The sequence below is a fragment of the Mixophyes fleayi genome, chromosome 1 (assembly GCF_038048845.1).
Source record: "Mixophyes fleayi isolate aMixFle1 chromosome 1, aMixFle1.hap1, whole genome shotgun sequence".
NCBI classification, from domain to species: Eukaryota; Metazoa; Chordata; class Amphibia; order Anura; family Limnodynastidae; genus Mixophyes; species Mixophyes fleayi.
The window spans coordinates 275,674,924-275,692,530 of NC_134402.1; the positions used below are offsets into that span (position 1 = coordinate 275,674,924).

Sequence of the window (17,607 nt, forward strand, 5' to 3'; positions counted from 1 at the left end):
ATGTCAAGTTATTGTTTGACAACCCCTTAATAATCAATCTGACAGATGTAGAATTTCTAATCGATACTGCGTGATCATTTTGGTCTGCCCATTTTCTGCTGTTAGATGACAGGAATCATGAGTCAGTTCCAGCAGTTTGCCAAACATGGTACAACTTGCTCCCAAGAAATATTATTTACAACCCAGGCGTCCTACATGCTCAGTTATAATATTACATAATCGCTTTAATGACTAACTAAAATTAATTATTTTTGCATGCATGCAGCAATACAATATAGACGCAGGACGGTCTCTTGTAAAGCTCTGATGAGCAACGCTCATCTATTTGAAAACTCGGCTCATTACTGCAGCAGGATAGGAGGCGGGGAGGTTTATGAATGGCGATGTGGGAAAGGTAGTTCACTGGGTGGTCATTGCATTACGTTCCCAACCAGCCGGAACTACACTTCCCAGAGATCTGTGCGCAGGAGAATCAGCTGGAGGTGTGGGGTTCTCCCCTGTATTTATCTCTTTTAGTGGTATGTTAGCGCAGCCAAGCGACCATTCAGACTAGCTGTAAAACCTTCAGGCATCGTGCAACTTTTCCTCTGGAAAGGAGCATCACCTATTACATTGCATTCCACTTACTAAAAGGAAATAATAAAATAAAGAGTAGAAAGCAATTTTTCTACAAGATAATTGTTTTATTTCACGACTACTATATTGTTTCTAACTCAATTTAAATAACGAATCCTCCTTGATTATTTCTGCATATCATCCCTGTACATATTTCAGCTGCGACTTTTCTATGTTGATGTTGTGCACGTCTCTGGAAGGAGAAGTTTGCTGGGTATTCTGCTGATGGAGATCTAAACCCCTGCAATGTGATGGACTGTGATGTAAGGAGAGCCCTGCAAGTGGCTATTCTTTCTTTCTCTCTTGACATTGTGGTTTGTTTTGCTCATGTTTTTTGGAGCCACAGAGGCGTCCAGTGATAGACAAGCTGAGAACTTTTGTGGAGAGAATGAGGTTATTACTGGAATCCTCTGCGCTCTGCTGCTGATCACACGCCTTGAGACGAACATTTATCCTCTCTCTCAGGACATCCATAGTGACTGTGTTACTACAGCTGGTACTTCTCCCCTTCTTTTGCCTTTTCTGCCAGTGATGTGGAGATTTAGTAGGTGGTGTCTGACGCTAAGCAGGGTCTGCCTGCTCATCCCCTGTGCTCTGGTGCTAGCCAGGGTCCCTGGCTCGTCTTCACACCCTCAGCCCTGCCAGATCCTGAAGAGAATTGGACACACTGTGCGGATCGGTGCTGTCCAGCTTCAGCCCTGGAAAACACGGGGTATCACTGCCCAATACACGAGAACTTGGCCTGAAAATGAAAGCGGGCATCAGAAGACGGGTGCGGGTCGTGATCAAGATGCAGATGAGATTGAGGGGATGGACCGGCTGAGCAGGTTAAGGGAAGGAGAAAAGCGTGAGCCGGTTAGCACCACTTTGGAGAGAAAGTCGAGCCATGGTCCTAGGAGTTTTATTGGCTACAGAGGTGGAGACGAACTGTTGTTTCCCAGGGATGCGCTACTTTTGGCAGTGGATAACCTTAATCGGGTGCCAGGTCTTTTGCCATATAATCTATCCTTGGAAGTGGTAATGGCTATAGAAGCTGGGCTAGGGGACCTGCCCATCTTCCCATTTTCATCATCCAGCTCTTCTTGGAGTAGTGATCCAGTTTCCTTTCTACAGAGTGTCTGTCATACGGTAGTGGTCCAGGGAGTCAGTGCCATCATTGCGTTCCCCCAAAGCAAAGGGGAGATTTTGGAATTGGAGTTTATATCATCCGTTTTACAAATACCAGTCGTTAGTATTGTGAGAAGTGAGTTTTCTCGAAAAAGCGAGGTAAGAAATAATTGTTTTAGTTGCACTTCTTTTATGAAGTATTGTTTGAACTCTGTTAAAAGTTAAGGGATATAATTGCACTGGTTGTAGTGTAAACTCTGCAACTATGGGATTTTTGTGCTGGTAATTTATTCAGGACCACGGATAGCTCCCCACATTTTAAGCCAAGCAGCTATGAAAGCCTTTCAGATACTACTAGCTGTGCTGTGCTAACACTGCCAGGTGACCAGTTCTGTTGTTTGTCAGCATTTCTGAATTCCTAGCACTTTTAGAACCTAAAGCATGTTGCAAACAAGTATTATTTATATTATGCACATCATCAAGTATTCATGCTATTTCATAATTGTGGTTATTATAGACATTTTTACCAAGTTAACATTAAAATTATGAATATGCACTATAGATACCACCATACGTATATATTGCAATTTCTATTTTTCAAATTATACACACATAATAAAAGGCTGCTTCCTGATGATGCACTGTAATCTTGTCGTGTCATTTTATTTTTGTTTACAAATGTACCACTGGAAATGCTTTCTTGCTCTGCTAGCTCCTCACTGTACTATATTATTGTGTGAAAATCCTCTATAAAGTTATATTACACTTTATCCCCTTACTATAATATATATATATATATATATATATATATATATATATATATATACACCAATATTAATAGAATGTTAAATGTAGGTATTTGCAATTGTCACACATTTGAATAGGCTTTACAGCTTGGACTATACTTGTCATTAGTTTGTTAAATATACCAAACCTTCTCATGTCCTTTATTGGTGAGGTTTTATGGAAGGAAGTTTACAAAGGGTCCTTGATAAATCAGCTTATTTCCCAGCACATGTCCAGAAGGGTTTTATATGATGCTGGAGGAATTGATTTCATCTGGCTGGTGATGGCTAATTAAGTTTTATCTACAATGTGCTTTCAGTCTTCTTAACAAACCAGATGTGTGATGCTTAAGGAAAGTGGTTAGAATACCACTGCCAATAGCATAAAGTAGGAAATGCACAGTGCTTACCATCACTTCTGCATAATGTGCTGTCATAAAAGCCACAAGTGTAAACAAGCCCCTGCCATTATAGTTTAACATCTTTCTGGTTATGATACAGTATAAATTTTCTCTAACTAATAGGGGCAACATTTTAATTACACATAGCAGTTTATATAAATCATTATTTGGGGGCTATATTTTTCACAAAAATTAATTGTAATGGATATCCCCAATCTATATTTACTTTTTTTCCTTAAACTCCCTAATTATAGCCAAATAAGTCTTAAGCCTTGAATCACACTATTCGGGAGATTTGTTGCACGCAACACCCGCATTTGATATATTTCTCTTGCCGAACAATTTGAACTTGTTGAAGGATAACCCATGGTGTTGATTTAAGCTGATTGGATGACTGTGTGCTCAACCTCTTTTAATTGATATCTTGACTAAAATCAGGTCATACTTAAAATTGCTGACAGCTTGGAGAAAATGTTCAGGGCAGGCACTAGGGAGTGTTGGGATCCCACAAATTGTTGTAGTAAGGGTTGTGCGAAGAAGAAAAAAATCACTCTGAGTGGAGATCTCATTAAATTGCAAGATAACATACTGTATGTTTAGTTTATCTCCGTACTTACTATAGAGTACGATGCACCCAAAATAAAACTACTTTACTGCATTTCAGGTGTGTCCTTCACTTAGTTAGTGTGAAGGTTGTATTAACCACAGAGATTAAAGATCTGTCAGGGATGCAGTAAATTGCACCACAGGTATAAGAAAATTGATTCACACAGAAAGAGTCATTAGAAAAGTGCTTAAATGCAGGGTCCACAAAACAAATGTCTTTTTGTAATGTCATGAAGTTGTTTTTGTCTGCATGCACCTTTTATCGTGGTTAAGCACATAACTTAGCATATCAACATTGTGGCAACTACTTGGGTGCAAACTTTTCCTCCTTCTGATGGGAATTGTTGGGTAAACTGTGATAATCATTGCTGGTTGTGGGTTGGGAAAGTAAAGTATCTCATTCAGTGCCCACATGCAAATATGAGAGTCTGTGTTGTATAAGATATTTAGATACACTCTAGTACAGGGTTTCCTAAACCCAGTCCTCAGGGCTCCCTAACAGTGCAGGTTTTCCATATCTCCTTGCTGGAGCACAGGTGTATTCATTACTGACTGACACATTGTAACAGATCCACAGGTGGTCCTAATTATGTCACATGTGATCCAGAAAACCTGCACTGTTAGGGAGCCCTGAGGACTGGGTTTGGGAAACCCTGCTCTAGTAGATGAATCTGTGCTTTACACAGGTTCAGAGGGGACAGATATTGGGCAATGGCCTCTACTTTCAATGTGATATCTTCACAACCAGGTGTACTTTATATGGGAGAGTTCATTTTTGTGACTACACATGCCACTATAATAAAAATATTGAAATGTACAACAGTGACACGTGTAATAAAGACAATCATGACAACCCCTTATTTTATGATTTTTTTAAAACCCTAAATGTGCTTACAATGCATGAATTTAGTCGTAAAATACAAAAGTTGAAAATAATGAACAAATGTGCTGCTAGGGGTCTGTTCCAAAATATATATCTTAAGAGGCACTGTTATGTTTCATATTTTCACTCTGCATTCATGTTGCAGGGAATAACTTTTTGCTTTTTTACTCTAGCTATGCAAAGTTTTGTATATATATTTTTAAGTCAGGACAGATAGGGATTTCTCTGTTAATTTATAGGCATTATACCGGGAAAAATGAGAACACAATAAAAATTTGTCTTTTTATTTATGTTTTTTTTTAACATTTATAGGGATGCTCTATTTGATGTTTGGTTAATGTTTTAAGCATAATATAATTTACAAGTGTTTTTTAGGTTTTGTATCTTTGAGCATTTCTTTTTCTTTTCTTTTATTGGACTTTATATTTCATTAAGTATTACCTGGTAATGCATGTGTTAACATGCAGTACTGTTAACCTCAAGCTCTGGCACTAGGGGCACTGTGGCAGAGATGATCTGACAGGTCATTTCTTTCATGCATAAAACACTGGTGATTACTTTAGCTGTTTTCCCTGCCTGTCATTGGGTATGTATTGCAACAAATGGTCATATTAATGAACTCAATGTGCAGTTCATGTTCCAGCATAAGTCTGTTTGCGGGCATGTAATAGCTCTGTACATGCTCAGAATAGCACCATGTTCCAATGAATGCAATTGCATGCAATTCATGTCTGAAAATGCAAATGACACTTTTGGCAGCCTACGACTTGAAGGGTGGAATGGAGTGGGAAGGACGAGACAGACGTAGGCAATGTAGAGTAAGGGCGTGCCGACTCAGATGCGGGCAATTCAAGGCCTGGGTTTCTCTTAAGTACACTTGGTTTCATCTGCTTCATTTACATCAGTTACAGGGCAGGTGAAACTGCCAACTGATAGTGATGACTGGCATGGCATAGTCTTTGTTTAGAAAAGTATACGTATGCATGCCATTAGCTAGCAAAGAACATGTGTATTCAAGTAAGAAATAGCACAAAAATGCATTGTATGCACAGTACGCAGTAAGAACATCTTGATTTATGTACTTAATGTAAAGAAATAATATTTTTCTTTACATTTTTCAAAGCAACCATAATTTTATTAATGATTATACTATTTAGAGGTTTTCATTTATTTTACACTATAAATTTCTTTCTATGAATTTGGATGTCACCTTATATTACACATATGCTTGTGCGTATACTGCAGTCTGTTTTGTCTGTCTACGTGTTAGGACTCTGTCTTCATTTTGTGTGAGGTTTGGAGTACCTCTGTGCTACTAGATGTGCTGGACAATTTCTCCTTGCCTGCAAGGGGTAAGCCCTAATTATCTGCGCTGGATCGTGGTCATGTGTGTCTGACCTTTATTAGGCTGCCTTTTCCTACAGATTGGTGCCAGTTTGCTTCTCTTTTCTGTTGCTAGTATTTCTGTAAACCCCTGTTTGGATCCTGACTTTTCCCTGGCTTTTGATTCCTGCTTTGTTCCATCGTCCTGCAATGTTTCCAGTGAGCCAGATCCCCGGCCACATTTGACCTTGCTCCTGCTTACTCCCTAGTATATTGTAGATCTCTGATATTTGACCCCTGCCTTGCTTGACCATCCTATTGCCTGATTCTCCTGTGGATCATCCACTGCCTCATAACTCCTGGCTAACCTGTGCCTTGTGCCTCCCTACTAAACCTGGTAACCTGAATATGAACTTCCCCATTTGTACCTGGTAATCCAGTGTCTCCTGCTTTATCTGTTACACCTGGACATCAGTCTTTCTTGCTTCCGCTTCCCAGCTTCTCAGCTTACCCTGTCGCCTGTATCTGTATTTTCACCATTCACTGCACCAATTTTTCTTGCATAAAATAAAGACACTCTGTTTTCAAGGACATTGATTCTCCGTGGGTTTCATGCTGGGAACCCTAAATAAATATACAAATTGGCCCAAAACAATTAGAGCCTGCAAGTCATATGCTTCCTGATCTTGAACTAGGGTACATAGTATGTTGGATTATGAACTCAATGTTTAGTATCACTGAGAGCATGTCTACTATTTCTTCTGAGATTCCTCTCTTCCTGATGCTCCAGGTAGACATTTTACAAATCTGCTCTCAGATAACACAGATTTTTACAACGTAACTACAGGGGCTTAAACAGCTTTCTGTTTCCTTTACGATTGGTTCCTGCATGAATATCAGTTCTGGAGCTATTAATTATTTTTTTCAGTAAGAACATTCAGTACATCCTCCAGAGACTTTACTTTGTTATAAAAATAATAACTGTGCTGCACCTGTTCAAATCCCAAACTGGCAGGTTACACATGTCCCTTCTTGTCCGAGGAGGAACACACGCACAGAAGGGTAAACCATCTATGCTTCTACTCTACCAGCTCAGTGCATTTCCTGGTGTAGTGACCTCTGCGTACATCCAAATCACCTCAGGTTTACCCCCTGGGTTCTCTGGACTCTGAAAACAAATTCAAGTTGGGATTGCCTTCTAAAACTGCTTCTAAGACATCGCTCCAGCTTGCTCCAAATATGGTCCAGTCCCTCCTGCTTGTTTCAGAGAGGGTCCTGTCACTCCAGGCTGTTAAGCCAGAGATTCCTCAAAGTGCTATTCGACCAGAGGTGCTTCACTATGCTGTTCAGTCAGGGGTGCCTCAAAGTGCTATTTGGTCAGAAGTGCCTCATAGAACTGTTCAGCCAGACAGGACTTATAGAACTGTTTAGCCAGAGATACTTCATAGAACTGTTCAGCCAGAGATGCCTCCTTGCTATATTTGGTCAGAGGTGCCTCAAAGTGGTGTTCGGTCAGAGGTGTCTCAAAGTGGTGTTCGGTCAGAGGTGCCTCAAAATGCTGTTCATTTGGAGGTGCTTCATAGTGGTCAGTCTGGGTCTCCTGCCTATTCGTGTGCCTAGTCCAGGCCTCCTGCCAAGTAAAATGCCCAGTCTGGGCCTTCTTCCAAGTGTGCTCAACCTTAGCCTTCTGCCAAGTGTGCCCAGTCTTGGCCATTTGCCAAGTGTGTTTAAGCCGAGCCTTCCGAATTATGTGCCCAGTCCAAGTCTTTTGCCAAATTTGCTCAACCCAAGTCTTCCTTAAAGTGTTCACAACCTGAGCCTTCTGTCAAGAGTTCCCAGTTGGGCCATCTGTCAAATGTGCTCAGCCTAAGACCCCAGAGAGATGTGCCATCTGCTCCATCCAAACTTAATCTTTCCTGTCCTGCCATCCCAGTGGGGGACTCCTGTCCTGCCATACCAGTGGGGGACTCCTGTCCTGACATCCAATACAGGGGGACTCCTCAAAGACAGTTGCCCAGCCAGAGTGTCCAGAGACTGTTGCTTAGCCAGAATGTCCAGAGGCCTCTTCTTCTCAACATTTAGACCCTCCTCCAGTTTTCTTTGATGGAGATCTTTAACAGTTTTCTCTAGTCTATGAACCATGTATGAAACAGTTTGAAGAATCTCCAATTTATTTTTCAGACTAGTTTAACCAAGTAAGTTTAATGATTATTATTATTCAGAGGGTAGCCGCAGACTTGGGCCTTTTCCCTTCTAATTCCTGATGACCCCATTATCCATAACACCATAGATTTCTTCAATGTCATTTGTTATAAATACACTACATCAACAGTTAAAATTGAGACAGTGGAGCTTCTGAAATCCACTCCTTAAAGGGGAAGCTATGTTAGGAGTCTCACTTCTGCCTTTTCCTACAGACTGGTGCCAGTTTGTTGGTCTTTGCTGCTGCTGATATCTCTGTGAAACTCCTTTTTGGATCTTGACTTCTCCCTGGCTTTTGTCTTCTGCTTTGTTCCATCGTCTTCAATCGTTTCTTGTGACCCAGACTCCGGCTACGTTTGAACTTGCTCCTATTTACTCTCTGGTATATTGTGAATCAACCGACTTCTGACCCCTGGCTAGCCTGACTCTCCTTTTGCCCGATTCTCCTGTGGATCATCCAGTGCCTCCTGACTAACCTATGACTCATGCCTCCTGTCTAAACCTGGTAACCTGAAGATGAACTTCACCATTTGTACCTGGTAATCCAGTGTCCCCTGCTTCATTTGTTATATGTGGATATCAGTCTTTCCTGCTTCATCTTCCCAGCTTACCTGGTTACCCTGACAGTTGCATCTGCATTTTCACCATTGACTGCACCAATTACCTGTATGATTCTTGTATATAATAAAGACACTTTGTTTTCAAGCAAAACAAAAAGAAAGTTGTCAGCGCTTATCCTTTAAACTGCATATCTGTGTGTATCTAGCAAAATAAAAACATGAGGTATTAGTTCATATTTTGATCAAAAGACTTATGCCTGCATCCCAACGTCAAGGGTACCTCATTATATGCAGGTCCTGCACTGACCTATATGCTTTAAACACTATTAAAATGCAGTTAAAATCAGATGCACTCACCTCCCAGGTATAGAGGTTTACATCTAGCAAAGGCTGGCTTGTGAGCCACACCCAAATGTGCCTTAAATAGGCTTGATGGACAGCTGCTATGAAAAAAAGGCAATATTTTGAAACAAAACCAGAGAAAAATAAGCCCGCGCTCGGTATATCCCACATTATATATGGTACCAGCTGCTTGGCAATAAGCATGCGCTCAGTATATCCCATATTGTATGTATGTCCCCTGCTTCATTTGTTATACGTGGATATCAGTCTTTCCTGCTTCATCTTCCCAGCTAACCTGGTTACCCTGACAGTTGCATCTGCATTTTCACCATTGACTGCACCAATTATCTGTATGATTCTTGTATATAATAAAGACACTTTGTTTTCACGCACAACTATTCTCTGTAGTTTTCTACACTAACACTACTACAACATCTTGAGATTCACTTGGATTTGAAATAGGAATTTCGATTTTTAAACCACAACCTCTGTGAAAGTTGCATTCTGATTTTAATCAAGCTCAATATGTCTAAAAAAAAAATCACTGCTAACAAGTGAGCCGATTGCCACCCAGTCTGTGGCAAACAACTATGGGAGAAATTGGCATGCAATGTAGGTTTTACATTGATTGCCTCCTAAATCTGTAATATATATATCTAATATGTAAATGCTTAGTGGTGTCTGTGTGTGTGTGGAAAAAAAAAAACCAAGTTGCAGCGCCACCTGCTGGGCAGAGTTATACACTGACCTACTAAATTCTTAGTGTGTGTGGGAAAAAAATTCAAAAAGGGCTGAAATTTGGTAAGGCTCAAACTCATTTTCGTGAGGTAATTTTACCTCATGAACACACATGTGTAGAGGCGTGCGTTAGTGTGTGTGTGTGTGTGTGTGTGTGTGTGTGTGTGGAAAAAACTATTTTATCAGAAAGGGCTCATCCAATTGACCTGAAATTTGGTATACTGACATTATTTGACAAAAAAATTAGTCAAGTCAGTTAATCCCCCCTTCCATCATCCCCCCTTCTCCCCGTGAGAGGGGTAGTAAAGGCTAAATTTACGAGTTGAGGGGTAAAACTCATTTCCGTGAGGTAATTTTACCTCATGAACACACATTAAAAAGAGCGCTTGCGTCGGGAAGTAACGATCTACCCCTGAGGAGGCCTGGGCTAGGCCCAAATGCATGACAAGAACCTTTTTAAGACCTTAAGTATCTTGATGTGACTAGAATGCATGGGTTAACTTGTGTATATATATATATATATATATATATATATATATGTAATATACCCTCAGACATTCCGGTCCATATAGTCATGATAGCATTACTGATGGAGATTTGTCGGCTGCACATTCACGCTACCAGTCTCCCGAGATAAAAATATCTGTATTGACCAGAATTTTACATTTAAAGATGAACAAAAGGGGGGGTAAATGTATTAAAGTCCGTTTTTTTCAACTCAACGTGAATTGGCGAGTTGACAGCTAAAATTTAAAGCGGCGCTGCCTTGTAAAGGCAAGTTTTCCTTTACAAGGCAGCGCCGCTTTAGTTGAAAAAATCGTACTATAATACATTTACCCCAGGGTCTTTCTTCTAATGTTTTGGTCTCGGCAAAGACTTTTATCAAGGACATGCAAAAGCAAAGTGCCAGACAGAGAGTATTATATACCTATGTTTCCCACTGTGAGTGGGGACACCAAGTGCTAATTAACATTAATAGAAAAATATGACCTCTGTTACAATTGTCACATATATTAAACAAACAATATGAAAAGCCCTAGTAATATTAAATACCATCTTTAAAAAAAATAAGTTGTTCTGTTATTATTCAGATAGTAAGAGGGTACAATGCACCTAAATTTATAAATAAAACAGTGATATTTTCCATGTGTTAAAGTTTTGGCACCCTTCCAGTTGATTTATCAATAAATTTTTAAGGCTTTAATTAAATTGATTAATTAGGTATTTTATTAAGCCAGGTGAAGAGAATTCCAGAGTTGAATACATACTCTGACTCCGCTAACTTTTCAGGATCACTACTCTGAACAACTATTGGCTACTCTAAACAGCTGACATTAAACTTGAAAATAAAGATAATTGTCTGTTCTAAGCAGAGATGGCAATAAAAAGAAATGCTTTTAGCTTGGAATTTCCACCATCAAAAACTTCATGAAATGGAAATGAAAAGGAACTGTTATCAATGCTAGATCTGGAAGTGCTATAAAAAAATCTCTGATAGAGCTGCTCATAAATTGGTCAGATATGTAACACAGAACCCGCATACCAATGTGAAGGATTTGCTGAAAGGTTTAGCTAGCACAAGAGTAGTGTTTCACAGGTCCACAATTAACAATGCAAGTTGTCAGAATGAAACCTTTCCTATGACTGCATCAGAAAAGTCAACATCTGAGGTATGCAAAAAATAGATATTTTGGAACAGATAAAACAAAAAAGTGGACAGATGAAAGACAAATTTACGGTCACAATATAATGTCTTTGGGGAAAAACAGGTGAAGCATTTGAAGAAAAAAACCACCTGACCAACTGTTAAGCATGGGGCTAGATCTATTATAATTTGGGGTTGTGCTACAACTAGTGCCCAGGAAATATTGTACAGGTGGAAAGAAAAATGAATTCAGCTAAATATCAAAATGTGTAGCAAGAAAAAATAATTATTGTAGTACCGTGTTGATAATGATCCAAAACATATCTCAAAATCAACCATGAAACTCAGGAATGAAAAAGTAAGGTTTTTGGAATCATCTTTACAGTCCCTACACTTTAATATTTCTAAAAATCTTCAGAGATCTTCCTTGCAATAAGTACAAGAAGGTGTAGGACTATGTCTGTGCGAGAAAACTTCTGCAACTAAAGCAAGAATAAAAACACTTACTAAGCATTACGTAAATACAAAGTATTCCACGTTTACATCTAAATAGGGAATTGATCGAGAGCTTGAAACAAAAAAGTTTTATCAAAATTTGTAACAATAAATCATGTATAAAATGCGCAAACATATGCAATAAAATAAAATACATAAATATTTAGTATTTACGTATTGTATCAGGTTGGATTCCTCTGCTGTTCTGCTGCTCATCTATCTAACCCTGTAGTGCGCTTCCTTCCTTAATATTGACTTACTAAGCATTAACTGATTTTGTGAGGCAAATTTTTGCACATGTCAGATTTACTATTTTATGTTTTACAACCTTTAAATTCATCAGTTAATTAGTAATTGTGCATTAACATGCACAAAAATATATGACATTTTAGATTGTATTATACAGAGGATATGTTTACTTACTTTCATTTAGAGATTCAGTGACACATACATGCTATTTACCCAAACTATTGCAATTGTATATATCTTTATTTCTTGATAGATAGATAGATCGATAGATAGATAGATGGGACAGAATATTACATAATATCGTAGAATGAATAGCTCTAATCAAACCTTTTATTCTGGCTCCTGCTGGTCTTGAAAATAAGAGATGAAAAGACTGTATTATATTTACAAAATGTACGAAAAGTTTTTGCATAGCGTAATGAGCAAAACAAATTATACATCTGATCCCACATTTTTTCCAGCTTGTGAATAAAACTTACATGCATAGGATATTTTTAACACAGGACCAGTTCAGTATGGTTTGTTGCCCTTTAAGGATTATAGGGCATTATGCATACTTTGCCAGGAAGCTATTGCTCTGTTGACTTTGTCAAACAATGGCTCTTAAACAAAGCACATCTAAGCTAGAGAGGGGAAAACTTATGATGTTTCATGTCACAAATTAATTACAGTAATTGGACCAAACGTTCCATTCTTCCGAGATTACCCACACACCGAACTTCATCCAATGAGGTTCCTTTTTCATCTTATATATAGGAATACTTCAAAGCTCTCAACACAAAAAAATGAAACTTTCTTTCCCCATGTTCTACGAAAAAAGGAGAAGCAGAACTAATGATCAAAGTTGAATACAGTTTAAAATAACAGTGTCAATAAGAGGTCATATTTTTTAATGATATATGTTAGTAAATGGAAGTTTTATGCAATTCATTTCAGATCCCCAAATCTTCAGAGATTTCAGAAATTATAAACATAAATGCTTCTGCTAAACTTTGCTCCCAGACGTTGGTCTATCCTTGTGTTATCCATTAAGAAGAAACATGCAAAGCATATGCTGCTTTCATAATAACCACTTTAGTAGTATAACATAGTAGAAATAGATAGTGTTCAGATAACCAAGGCTGTCAAGATAAATGTCAGGCCCTCCTTAGGGCCACTTCCATAGCCACTAAAGGGGAAGTGGCTCCTTCCACCACACAGACAGGTCAGGGCCATGGGGCAGGCCCAGGTCCCAGTGCTTTGTACCTGCCCCCCCCCCCCCCCACCTCGCCCATACCTGGAGACAACCTGAATAACAAATGTTTGACATCTAAGTGATGCAGATTATATACAGTGAGAACTTCTAATTTAGAAAAATTGCAGGTTATCTGTAAACCCTACAATTAAAATAACACATTGTAATAGACATCTTATTAGATGAGTCTTAAATAAAGCTAAACTGATGTAATCTCTTTCACATGTACTTCACCATCATTAGTTACTTGCCAGAGATTAATAAAGAAAGCAAGTTACCTTGGGCTCTTAGGAGCAGTTATCTTTAATTCACACAGCTTCTGTAAGCAGTCATTAGAATATATTGTGTATGTTAAGTAACTGTTAGGTTACTCTGTGTATCGTATTTCAAAGCTAAAGATTCCTGTAATGTAAAATACTTATTTGTGAATTTATTTATACAGAAGTGCTTTTTCATACTGGGCCTAACTCATCTAGGAATGCAATGTGAACGCAAATTGCATTTAAAAAATTGGACGTAACTTGAATCGGATGAATGTGTGTGCCTCTTTTATTCAAGCCATAGCACATGCTAAAGACAACTGCCACAGGAAGGATTAAAAAAGAACTGTGGAAACTACTGTATTATACTAGAAACTGAACTGTAATGTGCTGTGAACAAGTGACTAGTATATGAAAGTAAAATTTCTGTGTGATTTGCAATAACAATATATTTTCTTTTTTAGACTTGTAAACATGACACATAATACAGTTGATTTCCGCACTAACTGAATTCATATTTGTTGGATTGTCATTTTGATGTTTACACCCTCATTCATAATTCTAAATGTAACGGTGACCTTGATGATGGGCTGTGATGGTATTTTCTGCAATGATTTGTAAACTATCATTACTATAATTGGCAGTTGATTGAGGAACGTTCTATGATGATAGAATTCAAAATATATCAATGCACACCCGTGTAATAATGAAGGGGTCACTGGGTAAATGATGCAAGGTGAAGTAGGTAGTCAGTGTGAAATAATGTTTCAAGCTTATAGAGAGTATACATAATCATATTTAAATCAGATATTTAAAATTACTTTAAAGGAACTCTTATTTTCATCTGAATCATCATGTTGACAGCACAGCACTCTTACCCAGGGTCGGTTTTATTGTTAAAATAAATCTTGTAACTTTTGACATGCAAATCTACACTAAGTTTAATAATGTAGTAAATAAATAGTTCAACACAGAATGTTGAATACTGTTAAACAAATGTAAGTGCTTTCTAAGAAAAAATAAGTAGGTACTATTCTATATGTACAGGAATTTAATTTTGATTTATCAAAGTACTCCACCAAGTAACATGTCAAAGATGTAAAAATAATGTGCATTGCAACATAGAAAATCTCTTGAAAGAAGAACATTGCCCAAAACTTAAACTCATCACTTTTGTCCTGTTTACAAAAAAAGCTAATTATTCTCAGTGTGCAACAACTTTCTTTCCTAGCCCTACCAACAATTAATTGCAAAATCTGAAAAGTGCTGTGTTAACAGACCTCAGCCCTCCCACTCCTCATTTATCATTCAGACACCTGGCAGCTGAGAAAAAGACTAGTGAAGACTAGGAGACAAGTAGAGCAGTAAAAAGTCATACCCCTTTCTGAGATATGTATGTTATTAGCCATACCCATTTCGTTAGAAGAATTATCATTGTAATCAGTATGAAAACTAGTATCACTGTTCTTATCAGTTTATTTCTCATTAGTATATTTCAGAAATAACACTGGTTCTGTACTCTACATATAAAAGACTAAAGAAATATAAAATATTTGCCACACCCATTCTCTCCCCCCACCCCCCCCCCCACCTGGTTCTCTCATGGACACCTGTCACCCTATTGTGGTATTGCGAGTCTTAGTACCCTGCTGTGGCCATATGAGCTTAAATGCTGCAGCTACTTTCTCGCAGTCAAGCAAACTCCTCCTGACTCCTCTACATTAGCAGTGTTGCAGCGCCATTTGTAGATGTCTGCACCACTCGACATTGTGCTGAATTGCATAGTCTGGGCTTTAGGCGAAGTGGCCCACTGGGGATTTAGCGCCGTAGCCTAGTGGGCCAGTCCAAGTCTGCATTCAGCTATGGCTGTTTGATTAAGGTGAGTATTAGTGCCCTAATGGATCACTTGAACTTCACATTACAGGTCAGTAAGAGCCCAAATCTCATCTTAACTAAACAAACTCAACCTAATATTAGATTTACATTTTTGGGTGGAGCACTTTTTATGTATTCTTTCTGATATATTGCACCTTCTACATATCAGTTGAAAGAGAAGGCCCCCCTCAATAAAACACATCAAGACACTTAAGAGTCATATGTTTATATTTCATATGTTTAAACACAAGCAGATAAATGAGATAAATAAAGTCTTTAAAAAAAATCCCATTTGAAAAGAATTAAGATGTTGTCCCAGGTTAGGAGACGACCCAATGATGTGACTTTTTCAACCAGAAATATCCCACTGCTGTCCAGTGCCTCTGCATCATCACACTAAATGCTGTCATGTGGCTGAGGGTTTCCTAACCCTTTAATGTGATGTGGCAGAGTGTGAAGCATATGGATAGAAAATGACACAGTTAAAATCTCTACGATCCAGTTGAAATTTTAAAAAATCACACTCAACAAATCATTTAATTTATCTCTAATTTGTAGGACTACATCACAGAGATAGAATGATGGCTTATATTGTTATTGTAGATTTACCAGTATTAATAAGCTTCATTGTTTATATCATGGAACTTGTGCCAAATCCTTTTTCATACTGTTAAATAAAGCAAAACACTACCTCATGCAGGATATTTTGTTAATTGTTAATTGAGGTAGTGTTTTATTTAATGTTTTATTGACTTTGAAATAAGGAGACACTTAAGGGAATACTGAAAGACAATTATATGTCCTAACTAATAGAAGAAACTTAAAATAAGACTTGCTTTGACTACATAATTTAAAACATGGTAGAGATAGGCAAAAATAGAAATGCTGGAAATATCACAATAATTTAATAAAATGAGAGACAAGGGAGTAAAAAGCGATACATGAGTATCTAATTAGATTAAATCTCATTAACAACTATTCAGCATTTTTTGTTTTCTGCTGTCCTATCTACATGTAAAGCCTGATCAAAGTCAAAGTAGTAATACTTTACATAGTTACTGATTTCTGAAAAGTACTTAACATCTTTTCAGGTTAAAAACAGTAAAAAAAAAAAGACTTCACACCAAGCAAAAAACATTATTTCCTTTGGAGGAAGATACTCCAATGTAATCACCCATGGAATTAAGTAAAATAGCCCCATGCGGGCTCAGATTGAAGGGGAAAGTTAATAAACTGACAAAAATGTACATTTCACAGTTATTGATGTTGGCTAAGGTGTGTATAGCGAGGCTGTGGTTGGCCCAGACGAGTTCCACGGTTAAAAATTGGAAGGCACTGGTCAATACCACCATAAGGCGTGAGAGATTTGTTTATACTAGCAGACAGGCTCTGAAGGAATTTGAGAATATATGGTACAGATGGTTAGAGTCTCCATTCTATCCTATGTCATCTAGTACAGATGCTCTATCTACTTAAATGTATGGCTACCGCAGTTCTTATAATAAGTATCTGAGTCCATGTAATAAACCCTGCATGTGTAACATACTTATGTATAAGCATTTACGATGTATGATCCTGAATGAATATAGCACATTTATTATTATTATGCTTTATTGTAATCTTGTAAATTCCGTCATTTAATTCCTATATGTATGCGATTGTTTTTCTTTTCTTTTTGTTGTTTAGTATGTTTATATCTTAAAAAATTTCAATAAAAATACTGGATTTAAAAAAAAAAAAAATAGCCCCATGCAATGCTCCATTGTTTCCAGGTAGCAAGTATAATTAATAAAAAAAAAGTTCTATTAAATTAGTGAGAGCAGACCGACAAAATGACAGTTCTGCAAACCATCCACCTTGCTAGCCAGTCTGTGCTGTTTCCCAACATTTTGGGAAACTCTAGTGTTTTTCCATTCATAATCATATTGACCAGCACCTGGGTTAGTAAGTTTTGAGCTAGATTCCTCCGATAGACAAATTAAGGCAAAAAGTCATTGTTTCCTTTGCAAATGGTCTACAGTTGGAAAGATCTGGTGCTCTGACATGCCCCTGGCAGAAGCGGCCTCAGTAATAAGAAATATAGACCCCCAGCTTTGGCAACTTTATACAAGGGTGCCTTTATAATGAAAAAAGTGCCCTTAAGAACAACAAGGAACTTTCAACATGTTGCGAACAGTCCTTGATATTTTTTTCTGCTCTGATATTACACCCCATAAGTCCATAAATGTGTTCAAGAGCATAACAAGTGTTAAATAGATGACATTATTCAGAGATTAATGAAAATTAA

At 37.9% G+C, this 17,607-nt stretch overlaps 1 protein-coding gene across 1 annotated transcript in view; it reads left to right on the forward strand.

The window, feature by feature from the left end:
- The first annotated feature begins 551 nt into the window (after positions 1-551).
- Positions 552-17,607, forward strand: part of GRIN3A (glutamate ionotropic receptor NMDA type subunit 3A) — a 197,144-nt gene continuing 180,088 nt past the window's right edge. Inside the window, exon 1 of the mRNA XM_075210905.1 lies at positions 552-1,881. Within this exon, the coding sequence (XP_075067006.1) occupies positions 943-1,881 (939 nt within the window). The 5' untranslated portion in view covers positions 552-942. The remainder of the gene's footprint in view (positions 1,882-17,607) is intronic.